This window comes from Plecotus auritus (assembly GCF_963455305.1).
Source record: "Plecotus auritus genome assembly, chromosome: X".
Classification (NCBI taxonomy): Eukaryota; Metazoa; Chordata; class Mammalia; order Chiroptera; family Vespertilionidae; genus Plecotus; species Plecotus auritus.
In genome coordinates, this window is record NC_137784.1 from 13,776,269 (window position 1) to 13,796,806 (window position 20,538).

At 39.0% G+C, this 20,538-nt stretch overlaps 1 protein-coding gene across 8 annotated transcripts in view; it reads left to right on the forward strand.

The window, feature by feature from the left end:
- Positions 1-20,538, forward strand: part of CNKSR2 (connector enhancer of kinase suppressor of Ras 2) — a 271,774-nt gene that overhangs the window by 158,272 nt on the left and 92,964 nt on the right. For 4 of the 8 annotated variants that reach the window (XM_080653010.1, XM_080653014.1, XM_080653012.1 and 1 more), the window contains 2 exons: positions 13,669-13,758; positions 15,346-15,560. In XM_080653010.1, coding sequence (XP_080509136.1) covers positions 13,669-13,758; positions 15,346-15,560 — 305 coding nt within the window. The remainder of the gene's footprint in view (positions 1-13,668; positions 13,759-15,345; positions 15,561-20,538) is intronic. The other 4 variants (XM_080653011.1, XM_080653013.1, XM_080653015.1 and 1 more) reach the window with 1 other exon arrangement.

Below are 20,538 nucleotides of genomic sequence, written 5' to 3' on the forward strand. Positions count from 1 at the left end.
TTCCGGTCAAGAGCACGTACCTTGGTTGCAGGTTCCTCCCCAGCCCGGGCTCTAGTCGGGGCATGAGCAGGAGGCCACCAATCAATGCATTTCTTTCACACTGATATTTCTCTGTCTTTCTCTCTCTCTAAAAACCAATGGAAAAATATCCTTGGGTAAAGATAAATAAATAAATAAGTCCCAAAGATTATCAAATGCTGATGGATCAAATTAACATTTCCTCCTCTCCTATGGAGGGGCTTAATAAAGGACAAAGGGCTGGAAATATTTCCTCAGTTTGGTCCCTCTAACTACCCAATAACTAACCATTCAAATAATATCAATTAAAAGACATGTGAATAGAGTTTGTTACTTTCTTTGGTTTGTTTTTGAAAAGTAGAAGGAGGAGTATTCAAATAACTAATAACACTAGAAACTGAAGTCTCAAAAAGATGGCAGCTGGCCAGACAGAGGTGAGGGAGAGGAAGTGAGTGAGTGAGGGTATGAAAGGAGGGTGTGTGGGTGTGTGTGTGGTGTGTGTATGAGTAAGGGACAGTTAAATCTCACAGGAACAGCAGGGGCTGGCAGACCAGGCTCTCTTGGACAAGGAGAGACTACCACCACTGCGGGCACTCCCTGGACTGCAGGACTCTAGCACGGAGCCCACGCCATCTCGAAGGGGAGAACAATCTTTTTTAGGAACTCATCAGCACCACCACCCAGACAGGACTTTGACACTGCCCACGACCCAGCAGCCACTCCAGCCAAAATCCTGCTACCCCAGCTGCAGACACGCGGACCCTGGGACCTCCACCTCCAAAGGTGCACCGTTCCGGCAGTGCATCTTCCCCCTCCCCAGCGGCAGAACTCCGGACATCCAGCCACACAGGCATCCAGGGCATACCACAGGCATCCAAGGCACACCACTTTGTAGGCTGGCCTGGGAACCACTGGGAGCCCCCGCTGGTGTGATTCTGTACAGACAAGGGCGCGCTGCCCCACAGTAGAAATTCTGAATTTCCTCTGCCTGAATAACTGCCCGCAGACACCCCAGCTGTGCAACTTCAGCGCCAGTGCCCCTCAAAGTGTGTCAGAGCTCTGCACCGGCAAACTCACTGCCACAGACACGCACATTTCCAAAGGGCAGACACCCTGAGCCCATATACCCACAGGGTCCTCTGGGGAGCTGCTTTGAGCCCCTCCTGGGTGTGATTCTGTACATACAAGGACGCGCTGCCCTGCAGTAGAAATTCTGAACTCCCTCTTCCTGAATAACTGCCCACATACACCCCAGCTGCTTAACTTCAGCGCCAGGGCCCCTCAGAGTGTATCAGAGCTCTGCGCCAGGAAACTCACCGCCACAGATGCGCACATTTCCAAAGGGCAGGCACCCTGAGCCCATCTATCCACAGGGCACTTGGGGGAGCTGTTGTGAGTCCTTGCTGGGTGTGATCTTGGACAAACAGGGACGCACTCCCCCTGGCAGTAGAAATTCTGAATTCACTCATCCTGGATACCTGCACACAGAGCCTCAATTACGCGGCTTCAGTGCCAGGGACCTTCAGAGTACTTCAGCGCCCCTCGCTGGCAAATGCACCGCGGGTGCCCCTGTGATCCTCCACTGGGAGCATGCACATATCCACCACAGGTGCAGCAGCAAAAGTTGAGTCTGCCCATCCCAGTACTGCAGAACTCTGGACACCACAGTCACGCCTTTCCAGAACGCAGGCCTCCTGAGACTCATCACCCCAGACGGTTCCTGGGTGCCACTGTGAGTCCCCGCTGGACACATGCAATTTCAATCAAGGGCATGAGACAGCAAAAATTGGGACACCCCCCTCCACGGCTGCTGACTTCTAGACACCGCAGTTGTACCTTTCCAGCTCACAGGCCTACATCAAGAGAACCAAAATTGTTCAAGTAGGGAGCTACACTAGATCACCAAGCCCAGGAGACCTGAGAGATCACACCAGTAGCACCATCCCCAAAAGAACCTGAGTATCAAACCAATCGGACCTACAATTAAAACGTTACAGCAAAACATGGGAAGACAAAAAAGCAATCCCCAAAGGAAAGAAAAAGAGGAATCACCAGAAAGGGAGTTAAATGAAATTGAAGCTAGCAGCATATCAGAGAAAGAATTCAGCGTAATCATTATAAGGATGTTTAAACGGCTGGATGACAAATACACACAACTCAATGACAAATACTCACAACTCAATGAGAACTATAAGGAGCTCAATGAGAATGTCACCAACATGAAAAGGAACCAAGAGGAGATGAAGAACGACATAGCCGCAATAAAGAACACATTGGAAGGCTTAAACAATAGACTAGAAGAGGCTGAGGACTGCATCAGCGAATTAGAAGACAAGATAGGAAAAACACACAAACACAGCAGCAACTGAAAAGAAGGCTTAAAAAGCAAGAGGAGAGCCTAAGGGAGCCTTGGGACAACACAAAATGAAACAACATTCGCATAATAGGGGTACCAGAAGGAGAGGAAGAGAAGCAAGGAATAGAAAACCTGTTTGAAGAAATAGTGACAGAAAACTTCCCTGATATCGGCAAGAAAAAAACTATGCAAGTCGAAGAAGTACATAGAGTCCCAAACAAATTGAACCCCAAAAGACTGACACCAAGACACATCATAATTAAATTGGCGAACACCATCGACAAAGTAAGAATCTTAAAGGCTGCCAGAGAGAGACAGAAAGTAAACTACAAGGGATCTCCTATTAGAATATCAACTGATTTCTCAACAGAAACACACCAGGCCAGAAGGGAATGGAATGAAATATACAAAGTGATGCAAAGCAAGGGACTTAATCCAAGAATACTATACCCAGCAAGGCTATCAATCAAAATTGAAGGTGGAATCAGGAGCTTCACAGACAAAAAAAGGACTAAGAGAGTTTATTACCACCAAACCAGCAATGCAAGAAATGCTGAAGGGTCTGCTTTAAAAAAAAGAAATAGGAAGCGAAGAAGGAACACAGGGGTATAAAATAAAGATGGCGACAAACAAGTACCTATCAATAATAACTTTAAATGTAAATGGATTAAATGCCCCAAACAAAAGACATAGGGTAACTGAGTAGATAAGAAAACATGACCCATATATCTGCTCTATACAGGAAACCCACCTCAGAAAAAAGACACACACAGACTGATGGTGAAGGGATGGAAAAAGGTTTCTCAGGCGAATGGAAATGGAAAAAAAGCTGGGGTAGCAATACTTATATCTGAAAAATTAGATCTCAAAGTGAAGGACATAAAAAAGAGATAAGGAACGCCAGTTCATAATACTAAAGGGAGCAATCCAACAAGAAGAAATAACTCTGGTAAACATACATGCACCCAATACAGGAGCAACATAATGCATAAAAAAACCTCCTGGAGGATATCAAGGGAGAGATTGACAGCAATACAATCATAGTAGGGGACTTTAATACCCCACTATCACAATTGGACAAATCCTCTAAACAAAAAATCATCAAAGAAACATCAATCCTAAATGACTCACTAGACCAGATGGAATTAATGGACATATTCAGAACATTTCACCCCAAAGCCACAGAATATACATTCTTCTCAAGTGCACATGGGTCATTTTCAAAGATAGACCATATATTGGGTCACAGGCAAAGTCCCTTTAAATTCAAGAAGATAGAAATCATATCAAGCACCTTCTCAGATCACAGTGGCATAAAACTGGAAATCAACTACAATAAAAAACAATCCAAAAAAATTAAACACATGGAGACTAAACAGCATGCTATTAAACAATGACTGGGTTACCAGAGAGATCAAAGAAGAAATAAAAAACACCATGGCAACAAACGAGTGAAAACAAACAATCCAAAATCTATGGGACACAGTGAAAGCAGTCTTGAGAGGTAATTTCATAGCTCTACGAGCCTACTGCAAAAAAACAAGAAACAATGGTAATAAATTACCTAACCCTACAACTCAAAGCATTAGAAAGAGAGCAACAAGAGAAGCCCAGTGTAAGCAGAAGGAAGGAAATAATAAAGATCAGAGCAGAGATAAATGACATAGAGACCAAAAAAAAAAAAAAAACAATACAAAAGATCAACAAAACCAAGAGCTGGTTCTTTGAAAGGATAAACAAGATTGATGAACCTCTAGCCAGGCTCACCAAGAAGCAGAGAGAGAGGACCCAAATAAACAAAATCAGAAATGAAAGAGGTGAAATAACAACAGATCCCACAGAAATACAAAGGATTGTTTAAAAATACTATGAACAACTCTATTCCAACAAACTGGACAACCTAGAGGAAATGGACATATTCCTAGAAAAAGACAACCTTCCAAAACTCAATCAGGAAGAATCTAAAAATCTCAATAGGCCAATAACTATGGAAGAAATTGCAGCAGTCATCAAAAACCTTCCAGCAGACAAAAGCCTAGGGCCAGACGTCTTCACAAGGGAGTTTTACCAAACATTCAAGGAAGAACTAAAACCTATCCTCCTCAGACTATTCCAAAAAATTCAAGAGGAAGGAACACTTCCAAGCTCCTTCTATGAAGCCAGCATCACACTAATACAAAAACCAGATAAAGACTGTAACACAATGAAAGAGAATTACAGGCCAATATCCCTCATGAACATAGATGCCAAAATCCTCAACAAAATTCTAGCAAATCGGATCCAGCAGTACATCAGAAAGATCATACACCATGACCAAGGAGGATTTATCCCAGGAATGCAAGGATGGTACAATATCCGCAAGTCAATAAACGTGATAACATCACATAAACAAATTGAGAGATAAAAACCACATAGTCATATCAATTGATGCAGAAAAATCATTTGACAAAATCCAACACCCTTTCTTGATAAAAACTCTCAACAAGGTGGGAATACAAGGATCATACCTCAACATAATAAAAGCCATATATGATAAACCCACAGCCAACATCATACTCAATGGGCAAAAACTAAAACCATTTCCCCTAAGAACAGGAACAAGACAGGGATGCCCACTCTCACCACTCCTGTTCGACATAGTACTGGAAGTTTTAGCCACTGCAATTAGACAAGAAGAAGAAATAAAAGGCATCCAAATTGGAAAAGAAGAAGTAAAGCTGTCCTTATTTGCAGATGACATGATATTGTACATAAAAAAAAGACTCCATCAAAAAACTAAAAGACTTAATAAATGAATTTGGCAATGTAGCAGGATACAAAATTAACACCAAGAAATCTATGGCATTTCTATACACCAATAGTGAACTTACAGAGAGACTAAAAAAGCAATCCCATTTACCATCACACCAAAAAAATTAAGATACCTAGGAATAAACTTAACTAAGGAGGTGAAAGATCTATACGCGGAAAACTACAGGACACTGAAAAAAGATATAGAGGAAGACGTAAACAGATGGAAGGACATACCATGTTCATGGATTGGTAGAATCAACATCATTAAAATCAACGTCATACTTTGGGTAGTATGTAGTCCATACTACCCAAAGCAATCTATAGATTCAATGCACTCCCCATTAAAATACGAACGGCATATTTCACAGACCTAAAAAGAACTCTCCAAAAATTCATCTGGAATAAAAAAGACCCCGAATAGCCACAGCAATCCTGAGAAAGAAGAACAAAGTAGGTGGGATCTCAATCCCAGATTTCAAGCCGTATTACAAAGCCACTGTTCTCAAAACAGCCTGGTACTGGCACAAGAACAGACATATAGACCAATGGAATAGAATAGAGAACCCAGATATCGACCCAAACCACTACGCTCAATTAATATTTGACAAAGGAGGTATGAACATACAATGGAGTCAAGACAGTCTCTTCAATAAATGGTGTTGGGAAAATTGGACAGATACATGCAAAAAAAATAAAACTAGACCACCCACTTACACCATACACAAAAATAAACTCAAAATGTATAAAGGACTTAAACATAAGATTGGAAACCATAAAAATACTAGAGGAATCCAGAGGCAGAGAAATCTCAGACATATGCCGAAGCAATTTCTTCACCAATACCGCTCCTAGGGCAATGGAAGCTAAAGAGAAAATAAGCAAATGGGACTACATCAATATAAAAAGCTTTTGCACAGCAAAAGAAACTATCAACAAAACAACAAGAAACCCCACTATATGGGAGAACATATTTGCAAATGTTATCACTGTTAAAGGTTTAATCTCCAACATCTACAGGCAACTTATACAACTTAATAAAAGGAAGATAAATGATCCAATAAAAAAATGGGCAACGGACCTAAATAGAATCTTTTCAAAAGAAGACAGAAGGAAGGCCAAGAAGCATATGAAAACATGCTCAAAGTCACTAATTATCCAAGAGATGCAAATCAAAACGACAATGCGGTACCATCTCACACCTGTCAGAATGGCAGTCATCAACAAATCAATAAAAGACAAGTGCTGGAGAGGATGCAGAGAAAAAGGAACCCTCGTGCACTGCTGGTGGGAATGCAGACTGGTGCAGCCACTGTGGAGAACAGTATAGAGTTTCCTCAAAAAACTAAAAATGGAGCTCCCATTTGACCCAGTAATCCCACTTCTAGGAATATATCCCAGGAAACTAGAAACACCAATCAGAAAGGATATATGCACCCCCATGTTCATAGCAGCACAATTCACCATAGCTAAGATTTGGAAACAGCCTAAGTGCCCATCAGCAGATGAGTGGATTAGAAAACTATGGTACATCTACACAATGGAATACTACGCTGCTATAAAAAAGGAGTTCTTACCATTTGCAGCAGCATGGATGGACCTGGAGAGCATTATGTTAAGTGAAATAAGCCAGGCAATGAAAGAAAAATACCACATGATTCCATTCATTTATGGAAAATAAAGAACATTATAACCTGATGAACAAAAAGACAGACACAGCAGCAGTAAAACATGGAACAGACTTTCAAATTACAGCGGGAAGGCTGGGGATTGTTGTGGACGGGGGGGAAGAGATCAACCAAAGGACTTGTATGCATGCATATAAGCACAACCAATGGACACAAGACACTGGGGGGGGGGGATGAGGGCATGTGACAGGGATTAGGGGAGATACTACTATATGTAATACTTTAAACAATAAAATAAAATATAAAAAATTAAAATAAAACACTAGAAACTGCCATGATCCAAGGTTGTTGGGTTTTTTTAATTTCCATTGTGGAAATTAATAGTACATATGCTGGGCAGAAGGACCTTTTTATAACCTCATAGCATCAGAATTCTAACAATTCAGACCCCATACGTTGTTAAAGATTAAGATTAGTTGCTAAAAAGCAATAGATAGAGATATAATAATATGTATTATCAATAAAATAGTTGTAGTTTCTAAAATAAATGAAACTTGGCAAGAAGAGATCACCCTGAAAGCAGCTGAAGCTATTAGATAATGGATAAACAGTAAGATTAAGAAAAGAACTTTTAATGAAGTTCCAGAGTATTAATATGTGGACAAAATGGAAAGATTAGCAAATCAAATCAACAAAGCTGATGCAGCTATCAGAGGCAAAAAGAAACTCTTCAAATAAATTAATCAACAGAAAGATACGAACTAGGTGAAATAGTGCTTCCCTTAAAGACAAAATAGGAAATAATAGAAATAGTCTCATTCAGTGATTTTCAGCTGGGTCATTATTCCCCCCCAGAGCACATTTGGCAATTTCTGAAGACATTTGTAGTTGTCATATCTGGTGGTGGAGGTGCTGCTGGCATCTAGTGGGTAGAGGCTCAGGATGTCATTTCAACATCCTACATAGAATGTGCACAACAAATGGTGCAGGATGGCTCCCAACAATAAAGAATGATCCAGTCCAAAGTGGCCAGTTCTCCTGTTGAGAAACCCTAGCTAATTGAAGAAGAATGAACTGCAGACAATTGAATACAGAAGCAGGTAACTATGACTAGAAAATCAAACAGTCCTTGTATGCCATAGGGTCATTTGCCCTTTTGTTTTTATTCAAAAATAGTGTAAGGTTGTGAGTATCTGGGATGACCTACCCTACTCTACAATAGAAAACCTAATCATGACAAATGCTGGAACAGGAAGGGACCCATTGTCTTTAGTGTTAGCTCTCAAATCACAATGTGGTTTATATAATCCAGCATTTTCCTAAATATGTTCTTCAGATTACTAGTTCTGAAAGAGAATCTTTGTGAAAGGAAGAGATTATGTGGTTAAATAAGATTCAGAAGCTGTGCAGATTTTTCCCCTCTCTTGGAGATCAATAAGTGCACATTAACATATACCAAAAGGTTTGAAAGTTGTTGAATTTGGTTTAGCTTATTGTTTTCCAAATGTATTTGTGCATTTAATTTTTTTGTTTTGGTCACAAAATACTTATTAACCTTTGAATGGGGCTAATGCTTGATGGAATATATTTTAGAAAATGCTGAAATAGACTTTCGCAGCTCCTTTTAAAGACCCATATACCAATGATAAATTTTCTTTGTATTTTAAGTTCCAAATAAGCATTTGGAAAAACTTCTATTCTTAAGTTGAAGCCTGTCCTAACAGATGGCTTGTTGAATGTCATCTTCATTTAGTTCTTGCAGAAAAGCCATTTTTAAAAGTAAATCTTATTTCTGATAAAAGTCCCAACTAAAGTAATATTAACTGGAAGGATGTGTGCATGGTGTTCTATACTCCAGGCTCCTTGTATCACTGCAAAACAATTTGCCAGAAATCATGGGAGAAATAGATCCTTGAGGATAGGAAATGTCAAGTGTTACATCCAATCTTGTTAAAGAAGAGATGACTAAAAATTTCACCCTGATTACCTTAATGACTGAAGACATTAGAGCAAGTAATTAAAACAATATACAGACATTTAAATATACACATGACAACTTAGCATTATTTTCGAAGTAGCGCAATGTCAAACCAATTTGTTTTCCTTAAGGGATGGACAACAAAGTTACATCCACAATTTATGCTCTAATCCTCCATTAGCTCTTTAGCTAGCTCTTAAGAATTTTTTTTTTGCAAGATTTGCAAACTGGGAGGACACCTAAACAAAAGCAGTAATAATCCATGTCATCAAATTATTTTTGAAGAAAGATGAGTTGGATTTGTCTGTAAATGCAATGGTCTTAAATTCATCACCAAATCAAATTAGTGTAGTTAAAAGAGCCCTGGGATAGGAAGTTGAAAGTCTATATTCATGACCTGACTCCAACACTGATTATCAGTGAAATCCTGAGAAATTAACTTTGGTGTGTCTTAAGTTTTTCATCTCAACCTTTCTTGCTAACTTCACTGACTAACATGATCCCAAAGACAAAAATGTGTGAAAGGAATTATAAAGTTATTACAAGATGTTATTTTGTTTCATTTGAGAGTCTTCCAGTTGATGGTCTTAATCCTTATCTTTTTCTTTTCATGAGAAATGGTGACTGTCATCCATATGTTGATAAGATTTTCAAGACACTGATTTACTAAGGTTTTTTTATAATGATGAAAAACATATAACATACAATTTTCCAAATTTTTTCCATTATTGTTCACATTATTCTGTGTTAGTTTCAGGTGCACAACATAGTGGTTAGGCAATCATATACTTTACAGAGTGTTCCCCCTAATATTTTAAGTACCCCCCGGCCTGTACATAGCTATTACAATATGATTTACTAAGGTTTTTAAAAAACACATTCCTTTAATTTCTAATTATCTAATTTGAAAACAGGATGTTTTTAACCAAATAATGCCCATGTCATCTTTCTTGTCCACATTATTGCTGAGCACAGCAAGGGGCAAAACTACGTTAGCATAGCTCATTTTATACCTAGAACTCTTTTGCCACTTAGACAGTATTTAAATCATAGGAATCCTTCTCAGTCCTCCCACACCCCTCTAATGTAGAATAATCTCTATGCGTAGTGACAACATTTTAACTAAGAAAAACCTATCTTTCTGAACTACAATGTGTATCACAGATTTGTTCTCTTGGTAGAATGTTTACAAATGATGTTTTGGTTCAAAATACAATTATCCATGGCATTAAATATTAAAAGTTCCATTTTATTGATTGATTTTTAATTTATTCAGATGATGTTGGTTAATAAAATTATATAGGTTTCAGGTGTGCAATTCTATAATATATCATCTGTATATTGCATTTTGTGCCCACCACCCAAAGTCAAGTCTCCTTATATCACCATGTATCCCCTCTTACCTTCCTCCACCTGCCCCACTCCCCTTTCCCTCTGCTGTTGTCTGTGTCTATGAGGTGTTTTTTTTTAATTTTTGCTTAATCCCTTCACCTTTTTCACCCAGCCCTGCAATCCCCTCCCCTCTAACAGATGTCAGCCTGCTTTCTATCTATGAGTCTGTTTCTATTTTGTTTGTTATTTTGTTCATTAGATTTCACATATGAGTGAAATCATATGGTACTTGTCTTTCTCTGACTGGCTTATTTCACTTAGCATAATGCTCTCCAGGTCCATATACTTTTTGATGCAGTTTCTAATTTTCCCATTTAACAATTTTTATCTTACTCCCCATTGAAAGTCTAGATCACTTTTAGAAAGCAATAGGAAAATTCACAAACAAGTTGTAAGTTTTAAAAATATGGCCATAAAGATCAAAAGTGCCTGTTCTTACTTTATTAATTCAAGATATGTTGCCTTTATCCTTAAAAAATTACTGACTTTCCATTTAATTCAGTTTTATTCCTCTTTAAATATGTGGTTCTCTACCTTAAATAACCTTCGGATGTTTTCCTAGAAATGCAGTCAACCATCTGAAAGTAATTTTTCTGTCTGGAATGTGGGAAGTTTGATGGGTGTATGTGGCATGCTTATAGCTTAACATTCCTTACTGCACTCATTTTCATCAAAATATTGGTTAAATTATTCAGAACAGATGTGTATATGTGTATATATTTTTTCTTCTTAGACTGCAGAGAAAGCTTTTTTTGTGAGTACTAAAGGTTATGTCAGATTTAAGAAATCTCTGCAGTCTTTTTCAACTTTTGGCAACTGTAAGAGAGAATATTGTTTCTCAGAAGCTGTTTATCGCCCCGAAACTTAATGACTTTACCATGTTTTGGGAGAGAGTTTTTAAAAAGGGATACAATTGAAAAGGCAGTCATTCAGTAGTATTTCAATAGACATCATGGGTAGCTTAATATGGGAATGTTTCTGAATAAGGAAGCAGGACATCTAGTTCTGACTGGATTACCAAACAGTTTTGTAAGGCTGCATTTGTTAGAAAAATGTAGGGGGTTGTTCAGGTTGACATACTGTCTTAGAAGTAAGCGAGGGACAGAGGGGAAGGTAAGGAAAAGTAAGAAGGAGGAAAAGGGAAAATTGACTGGAAGGAAGGAGAAGGAAAGTATGAAAATAGAAACTGGCAGTATATCTTGGACTTTTGGGGGGGTCCAATGTGTGTACATATGTTTGACTCCAAAAAACATACTAATTCTTCAAAAATTACCAAATTAGTTAATAAGTGTATATATAACATATAGAGCAAGTAAAAACAACAGCCTATTTATTGGATATTTTACTTTTCAAAGATTTTCTTCATGACATGTAGAAACAGTGTTAGAGCTATTAATGCTTCAGTTTCAGTGCTAATGCTGAAATGGAATTTATTTTTTTAAAATTCTAAAGAAATGTTTGAAAATGAAGCATTCACAACATTGAAAGTCTGGAGGACTGATTCTGCAAAGAATTTGAATAGACATGACAAGAGGAGACCTTTCCTAAAACCTTCCCCCATCCCCGCATTGGGCAGAATATACTGACCTACCTCAACTCACCCAAATTCCCTCTGTAAAAGTGTAATTCTACTCCATGAATTGGAATCTTAGGTGATCATTTAAAAAGTTGTTTGCAGCCCTAACTGGTTTGGCTCAGTGGATAGAGCGTCGGCCTGCGGACTCATGGGTCCCAGGTTCAATTCCGGTCAAGGGCATGTACCTTGGTTGCAGGCACATCCTCAGTAGGAGGTGTGCAGGAGGCAGCTGATTGATGTTTCTCTCTCGTAGATGTTTCTGGCTCTCTATCCCTCTCCCTTCCTCTCTGTAAAAAATCAGTAAAATATATTAAAAATAAAAATAAAAAAAAATAAAAAGTTGTTTGCATACCTTGAAAGGAAACCATTAAATAAATACTGCCTTTTTGGCTCATTAATAATTTTATCATGTCTAATTCATCCTTAGACTTTCAAAGAGCTTAGCAAAATATACTGTTTCAGTATATATAATAAAAAAGCCATAAGGTTGGCACATTTCCTGAAGAATACATAGTAATTGTGAAATTTAACTAGGCAAGAAGGGAAGTGAAGAAGACATATGGTGACTGAGAGGTGAAGGTGGGAAGATGTGTGATTAGAGGAAGGATCATTGGACTTGGAGTGCTGTCGGGGTATGCACAAAATGTAGAAGGTGGTAGTTGAAAAATTGGATACTGGAAGAGATTATAGCCTTTGAAGATGACAAGATTAAGCATATGACTACAGGAATGCATAAAGGAGAAACCCTCAGGAAAATGTGAGGGTTAGAAGCTGAATATTGAAGTCACCAAGTATTAAGGCAGAAGTGGTATTGAGTGCCTGAGTTTGAACCCTGGTACAATATACTTACCAGCTGTGTCCTTGGGCAAGTTACATAACCTGTCTCAGTTTCTTAGTAGAATAAGGATAATGATAGTATATTTTTCATAATTATGAGGATTAAACAATTATTTACAAAACATTTAGATAGTATGTGACATATGATAAATGATATATGTGCTAGTATTATTATAATGATTGTCATAATCATCATTGTTATTATCCAGTCCTGTGTGAACTTTTGCTTTATATTCATTCAAAATTTATTAAGCAACTGTTGTAAGCCACGCATTGTGCTAGGTATCCTTTTTAAACTTTTATATATTTTTGGCTCTTTTGTGCTTCAGGATTTCAAGTTGATCAAAAATAATGCACTGCAGCCTCACCAAAAATTATCCTTGAAGTCTATGCCATGAGTTCTGCTTACTAAGTAAAATGTTGTGTCATAAGAATACAAACTTAGAGGGAAATGGGACAGGCCAAAGCACTGAATACTTGGATCTGGAAACTAGAATTACTTATTCACAATTCAAAAAGACGAGATGCTTGGGATAGACCCAGGTATAAGAGAATCTAGATATATTGCTGAAGCATGGTGGTGTCAAAATGTATGGCATTAGGAGTTAGGAGGCAGTGAAGATAGGAAGTTAGCATTGTGGTATTCCAACATGAAACGATGGGTTCATGTCCTGGCAGGAAAGGTTAAACATAAGGGACTACTATCTTGGAGATTGACTATCAAGATATAGACACGTGGGCATTGGAGAATAAGATAGAGATCCAGTTACTGAAAATAAAGTAAAATCACTAAAATAATGATCCTCTTTGTAAAGGACCACCCTCAAAGTCTGGGGCTCCTAAGAGAGCAAACCTAGGCTAGTCTTGATTGTTTACAAAACGTAGCTTATGTTTGAATTATCACCTGGCCAATTGCCACAGGCAGTTTCACCTTCTGGCTCAAAACACACACATTTTTCATCTACACAAATGCCAACCATAATGTTGCATATGAGTGAGTGTGTTTTGCAGACTGTAGCTAAAAATCAGTGTAAGTTTAAGCAGACATGGGGAAGAAAAACAATGTGATGTGAATTTTGTTCTCTGTGTTTAGGCAAGCTACGACCTATATCTATGCCAGTGGAATATAATTGGGTGGGGGACTATGAAGATCCAAATAAGATGAAGAGAGATAGTAGAAGAGGTAAGTGTTCTAGAATTTCAGTGTAGGTTGAGTTGTTGGAACAAAAAGCAAATTTAAATGTTTTTAAATAGGATGTTATGGCTTCAGAAGAAAACTTTGCATTCTTTCATTGACTCAGTGGTACACCCAAACCAATTCAGACCAACATTTGACAATCTTGATCTGTTTTTAAGTAGATATCTTCTGTGAATGCCTCCTAAGGGATTCAGGGTAGATAAGTACAGTGTAAAAATTAATATCTCATTGTTATTTGAAAGTTAATATTTGGAATACAAGGTCAGAAGTGTGAAACTGCATAAAAGTTCAGTAAATAGAGTTTGGGATCAGTCCCCATTGGTCCGCAATGAAACCTCACCACTTTTATATTAATACAGCCTTAAAATGAGCAGTGAAGCACGTGGATAAAAGCTAATGGAAACTCAGCCAGTGACTCTAATGAAAACTATATAGAAATGGGAAAAAAACTGCTTTGCTTTTTTTTTCTCTTCTGTTTGCTGTTCAGGGTTATCTTCTTACTTGGGGGTGGGCTACACTTGAAGTATCTACCAAAAGTAAGTTTTTATGTTCACTTATCCTGCTATTGAGTTGGGTAGTAAAGAGAACAACAGAAAGTCTCACTAGTAAGTGGGATTCGACCAAGTATATGTATGGTGGGCCCAGTGGATCATGTTGCTATTTCCACTTTCTGAAATCGAGAGTCATTAAGTTGTAGATGAAAAAGAATACAAATCCAAACAAAGCAAAAATGATTTATTAAAACCTAAGCTCACTAAGCTTTCATCACAATATGTTTAACCCATTTGTCTGTTATTTCTAGCCAATGTACAGAATTTATTTCATTACTACACAGATGCACAGACCACACAGGGATAAGCAAGCATGAATACCTGCTTCATTAGTCTTCTGAACACTTGTTTTATGGAGCAGGCATTTCTGAAAATGGGACAGGGACATTGACAAATTTCTTTACATCTATATACTCATTCCATTTTCTAAACTTCAGTTTCTAACCTAATTTGTTTTATGGAAGTAATCAAGAAAAACATAAAAAGAGAAATGCTTATCATATGCCATCTCTGGGTCACTCTCTTGGAACTTCATATGATAGTGACAACTTGGGGGGTAAAAAGCCTTATGAAGTACTAAATGCTGGCTATCAATTTAAGCATAGATTTTTATAAGCTAAGTTTCCTGACTATTGGTTCTTAATGTGGGCTTTAACTTCTCCAAGGATGCTACCTAGCCTGCCATAGGTTGGTGTTTGTCATCAGCTTTTAGCACAATTCCCCTGGGGGAGCTTGTTACAATATGTATGAGGCACACACCCAGAACTTCTGATTCAGGTTCTGCAGGTGCTTCTGATATAGTTGGTCCAGAGATGAAAGTTAGAGATATAATATATAGGCTATTTCTTATTGTCCTATGATCCCAAATAATTAAGGTTTTCTATATTTCCACTACATAGGTGTTTTATAAATTAAATCAAGTTACATTTCTGAAATGAAATATAATAACACAATTAGGAAAGAATGATAATTTTGGAATATTTGCATATTTATATTAGTGTATTTATCTCTTTTTATATAGAAAACTCTCTACTCCGATATATGAGCAATGAAAAAATTGCTCAAGAAGAATACATGTTTCAGAGAAACAGCAAAAAAGACACAGGGAAGAAGTCTAAAAAGAAGAGTGATAAGAGTAATAGCCCGACCCACTATTCATTGCTACCTAGTTTGCAAATGGATACATTGAGACAAGACATCATGGGCACTCCTGTGCCAGAGGCCACACTGTACCATGTAAGTAATATTTCAGACTCTATAATACAGCTTTTATTCGGAGATTCTTTTGGCTAAATTCTAAATTATTTATTTTTATCATCTTGCTAGATTTTCACAAAAGATCTTAAGTTTAGAGTTTAAGCCCTTAAAGAAAACACAGTGGCTTATTGACTTGTTCTTCAGTTCATATGTTCAATGAGTTCATATGTTGTAGCATGTTAGATTTTTAATGAAATAATATAATATGCACAGAATTGATAGAGAGTAATCATTAGCTGATTAAGCACTACTGTAATAATGTACAGAAAATAGGTAGCTGTAGAATTCAACATTGAAGATAGAATTTTTAATATATTTGTGATTTTATTTAAAAATGAGCACCTGTTAGACCTGCAGCATAGTGCTCAAGGTAAAAATGGGAAGACATAGCACATCATTATATGGAGAGAAAGGCTCCAAGAGTCTCAAAGTAATTTGACTATTGTAATGGGTGGGTATAAGCAGTATAGGAATAATATGGGAGAAGAGCCTTGCCTTCTAAGGAAGTGAGGAAACGCTTTACAATAGGGAGCATTTGGATGATGGGTGAAAGATGTGTAGCAGTATTGTGGGAAGGCATATGGAGTTGTCCCACAAATGTATGCAAATATGGTATATCCTAGGGACTTCATATGGCTAAGAATTAGTGGTTCATTAAAAACTGAGGTGAAAGCATGTGAGGTAGGGGCAGTAGATGAGCCTAGAGATGTAGGCCAGCTTAGATCAGGAATCCTATCTAATAAAGAGGGAATATGCTAATTGACCATCACTCCATCACAAAGATGGCTGCACCCACAGCTGAGGCCAAGTTCCCATAAGGAGCCTTAATAAGCAATCAGCAGGGACCTGAGGCTACACCCTCCCCCGCCCCTGTGGGGCTTGACAGGGGACCTCAGGCAGGCAGGGCTTGACAGGGGATCTCAGACCATGCCCCCCACCTACAGGGCTTGACAGGGGACCTCAGGCCACCTTCCACACCTGGCAGAGCTTGACAGGGGACCTCAAGGTGCACTTCCCATCCTGGTGCTGGGCTAGGGGACCTCAGGCTGCTCCCCCTGCCCCAGCGCCAGGCCAGGGGACCTCAGGCTGTGCCCCCCCACCAGGTGGGGCTTGACAGGGGACTTCAGGTCACACCCCCCACCCGGCAGGGCTTGACAGGGGACCTCAAGGTGCACTTTCCGTTCTGGTGCTGGGCTAGGGGACCTCAGGCTGCTCCCCTGGCCTCAGCTTCAGGCCGGGGGACCTCAGGTCGCGCCCCCCACCCCAGCACCAGGCCAGGGGACCTCAGGCCGCATCCCCCGCCCCAGCACTGAGCCAGGGGACCTGAGGCTGTGCTCCCCTGCCTGGCGGGGCTTGACAGGGGACCTCAAGGTGCACCCCCAGTGCTGGGTCGGGGGAACTCAGGCCACGCCCCCTGCCCAGGGGGAACCTGAGGCTGCACCCCCCCCCCCGCCTGGCAGGGCTTGACGGGGGATCTCAGGCCATGTCCCACACTTGGCGGGGCTTGACGGGGGACCTCAAGGCACGTCCCACCACCCCAGTCTGGGCTGGGGGACCTCAGGCCACACCCCCCATCCTGGCGCCGGGCCAGGGGACCTGAGGCTACGTTCTCTGCCTGGCAGGGCTTGACAAGGGTGGGACTAGCCAGGTCTGGATCTATCCCAATGAGGGGGAGGGCCGGCCAGGTCTGGGTCTCACACGATTTTGAGGTGCATGTGGGTGGGCAGGGACTTGAATCTGGGTCCTGTGGTGTGCCCCAGACTCTGACAGGAGGAAGGTTTTCATATACATTTTACTAATTTTCTTTCATCTCTATACTTATATTGTAGAGAAAGGGCAAATAGTGATATTAAATTATTTCCTCTAATTAATCCCCTTTTAATGTGCACGAATTTCATGCACCGGGCCACTAGTTTTATGATAAAGCACTTAGGCTCTTTCCAGCAGTGATAAAGAGCTATTGCAGAATTTTCAGCTGGGGACTTGCATGATGAGATTGGCCTGTTTATCTATATGGTGCAGAGCATTGATCAAGAGTATGAGGCCAAAGGCAGGGTCATTAAGCCAGGCCAGAGGATGATGAGAAACTAGGACAATGGCAATGTAGAGGCTGAGAATATTATTAACCAAAACATTAAATCACAAAATCAACTCATTTTATATCATTTTGGTTAAAAGAGAGTTTGTTATGCCAATTGAACTATAGCTCCTTATTAGGAGTCCTTAAAAAACATGGACTACATTTTTTAAGTAATTTGAATAACTGTGCTTAATGCTCAGTGTATCAAAATTTTTTAATCTGGCACTGCTGTAGAAGGCATACCACTTAGGTATACAAAGTGTGAAAGATTTAATAACATACTTGAGTTGCTTTTCTGAGTAAATTTTTTTAATCATCTACTTATTCTGTAGCTCTCTCATAAAACTAAAGTGTAGAAAAACATTTTCATTTGTTTGGGTTGAAGTAGGAGTGTACTTCACATTCCTATGTGCTCGTTCTCTAACCTCCCCTATCCCCAGTTACATACCCCCAAGCCTCTTCCTCTCAAAGAGAACAGTGCCCATATCAAAACCTGCTCTTTTGAATGACTGACAAATCCAATTATTTTTCCACAGATATTTGAATCAGTCTAAAATCAATATTTGTAGCTGTATGAAAGGGGACACTTTTGCTATCACTAGTCAGAAATGCTGTCTGAACACTGAGTTCCCTCTAAAATCTGGTGTTCCTGTCACAAGTAATAGCCTGAACGAAATCTAAAGATAAGAGGCAGCTGGCCTGTTTGAAAGGGAAGTTGATAGTGAGAGATGGGTCTGGAGAGGGAAGAAGAGGCCACTTTCCCCAGGGTGTATACACTATTAAAGTTTGTATTTATCCTAAGAGGAGTGTTAAACCATTGAAGGTGCATTTAAACACTCAGCCTGCACCTACCTCCCTGTCATGCACATCTGAACAAGAGTATTCTGTGTGAGGAAGAAAAGAGAGATAAGTCTTGTGGATTTTGAGTTATTAAATTATGAAAGATAGTAAAAGGTGAGTCAAACTGGTAACCAGAAAGATTGGGAGTATTGTCTAGGAGTATAAATTGTTATAACCTTCCTGAAGAGCATTATATATTACACATATCAAGAACCTCAAAAGGTAACTTCACTTCTACAGTTTTATTCCTGGAAGGAAATCACAGCATCTACTTTTGCCTCCCACTTTAATTAATGTGTCCTAAATCTATAATGTGGTAATTCCAAGATATCTATCCGAACTGATTTTTGACAGAGGGACGGCGCAGAGCAAGGAATATTATTAATGATGTGTGAAGTCCTCCCGTGTAACACGGACCCACTAATCCCAGAGCAGAAGGCTGGACATTTTCTAACTCTAGTCTCTGGTTTAAAAGAAGCTGAAAAAATTGTTAACCCCAAAGTGCATGTTAGATGCCTATAATCAGCGTTCAAGAGAACGTTCTTTTGTGGGATTTTTACTAGACTCTCAGTTCCCTTGAGGACATTACCTTCACTTGTTTAGTACTTTCCAAGTTTTCAAGGGAGTTTCCATATTTGTTGTGTCTTTTGAATCTCACAACAACCATATTTGCAAATGACAAATGCAAAGAGGTTAAGTTATTTACCCAAACCTGTGTTGCAAAAAAAAAAAGTGTAAGAGTAAGGACTATAACCCAAGTCACCTACCCCAGTGATCTTTCCACACTCTACCCTGGAACAATATGCATGGTAGGCATTCCAAACACAAATGAATGTGTGCTTTAGTGACTGAGTGAAGTTTGAAAAACTATGACTTTAGCCCTAGCCAGTTTGGCTCAGTGGATAGAGCGTCAGCCTGTGGAGCAAAGGGTTCCGAGTTTGATTCTGGTCCAGGCTCCTCCCCAGCCCAGGCCCTGCTCAGGGTGCATGTAGGAGGCAACCAATTGATGTGTTTCTCTCACATCGATGTTTCTTTCTGTCTTTCCCTCTCTCTTCCTCTCTCTCTAAAAAGATCAATGGAAAAATATCCTCAGGTGAGGATTAACAAAAAAATTAAAAAATTAAAAGTATGACTTTAAGAAACATGAGCCTTCATAGGTTTATTTTAATAACATTTTCAGTACCTAGATTGATTTCTACCCAGAGTTTTTATGAAGTTTTGAAAAACATACAGAGCTGCTGCTGTTATGAAGCACAAGTAGTTATTCAGCATCTATTGCTGAGACTAGAGTATTATAGTGAAAATTTTCTTGGCCTTAGAAGCCAAACAACGTACACTTAAATGATTGCTTCTTATATTTCACAGGAATTCTTGTTTTATTTTTTATCTGTTTATACACGCTTATTTAAAAGTGAAAAGACTTTTTCTTATGTTAAATTTTCTGAAGCACAAGGTCACTATCATCAATATGTAATCCAGTCACCTTTGTGATGAATAATCTTTATTCTTACCAATTATTTCTTTGGATAACTCAGTCATTTTTAACAGAATAGGACTTAAATGGAAGAGAACAATTAAGATTGAGTACTGTGTTTCACAGCGGTAATAATAGCTCCATGTGGTCTGAGTTCAAATGAGTTCAAATTTAGTTTAATTTAATAGCAGGATTAAATCACCATTAAATATCTTGAACAATTTACTAAAGGGGTGGGTGTGTGTCGGGGGGGTGTTCCTTATAAACAGACCTAGATTATAATCCCCATTGGTCTGTTTTGGAAAGCAACCCCAGAAAAATACACAAAGCAACAGAAATACAGTTTGGCTTTAGTGTTTGACTCATTCCTCCTAACAATTAGAGCAGAAATGTTCATATAATAATGAAGAGGATTTAGAAATTTATGATATTATAAAATATACAATTTCATTTTTTTAATTCAATTTATTTGTAATTCCAGGTGTTTTTTTTTCCTTAAACTTACTTAAAAGTGAATCCTTCACTGTGCTCTAACTACCCTGGTCACCTACCAGTCTTTGCCA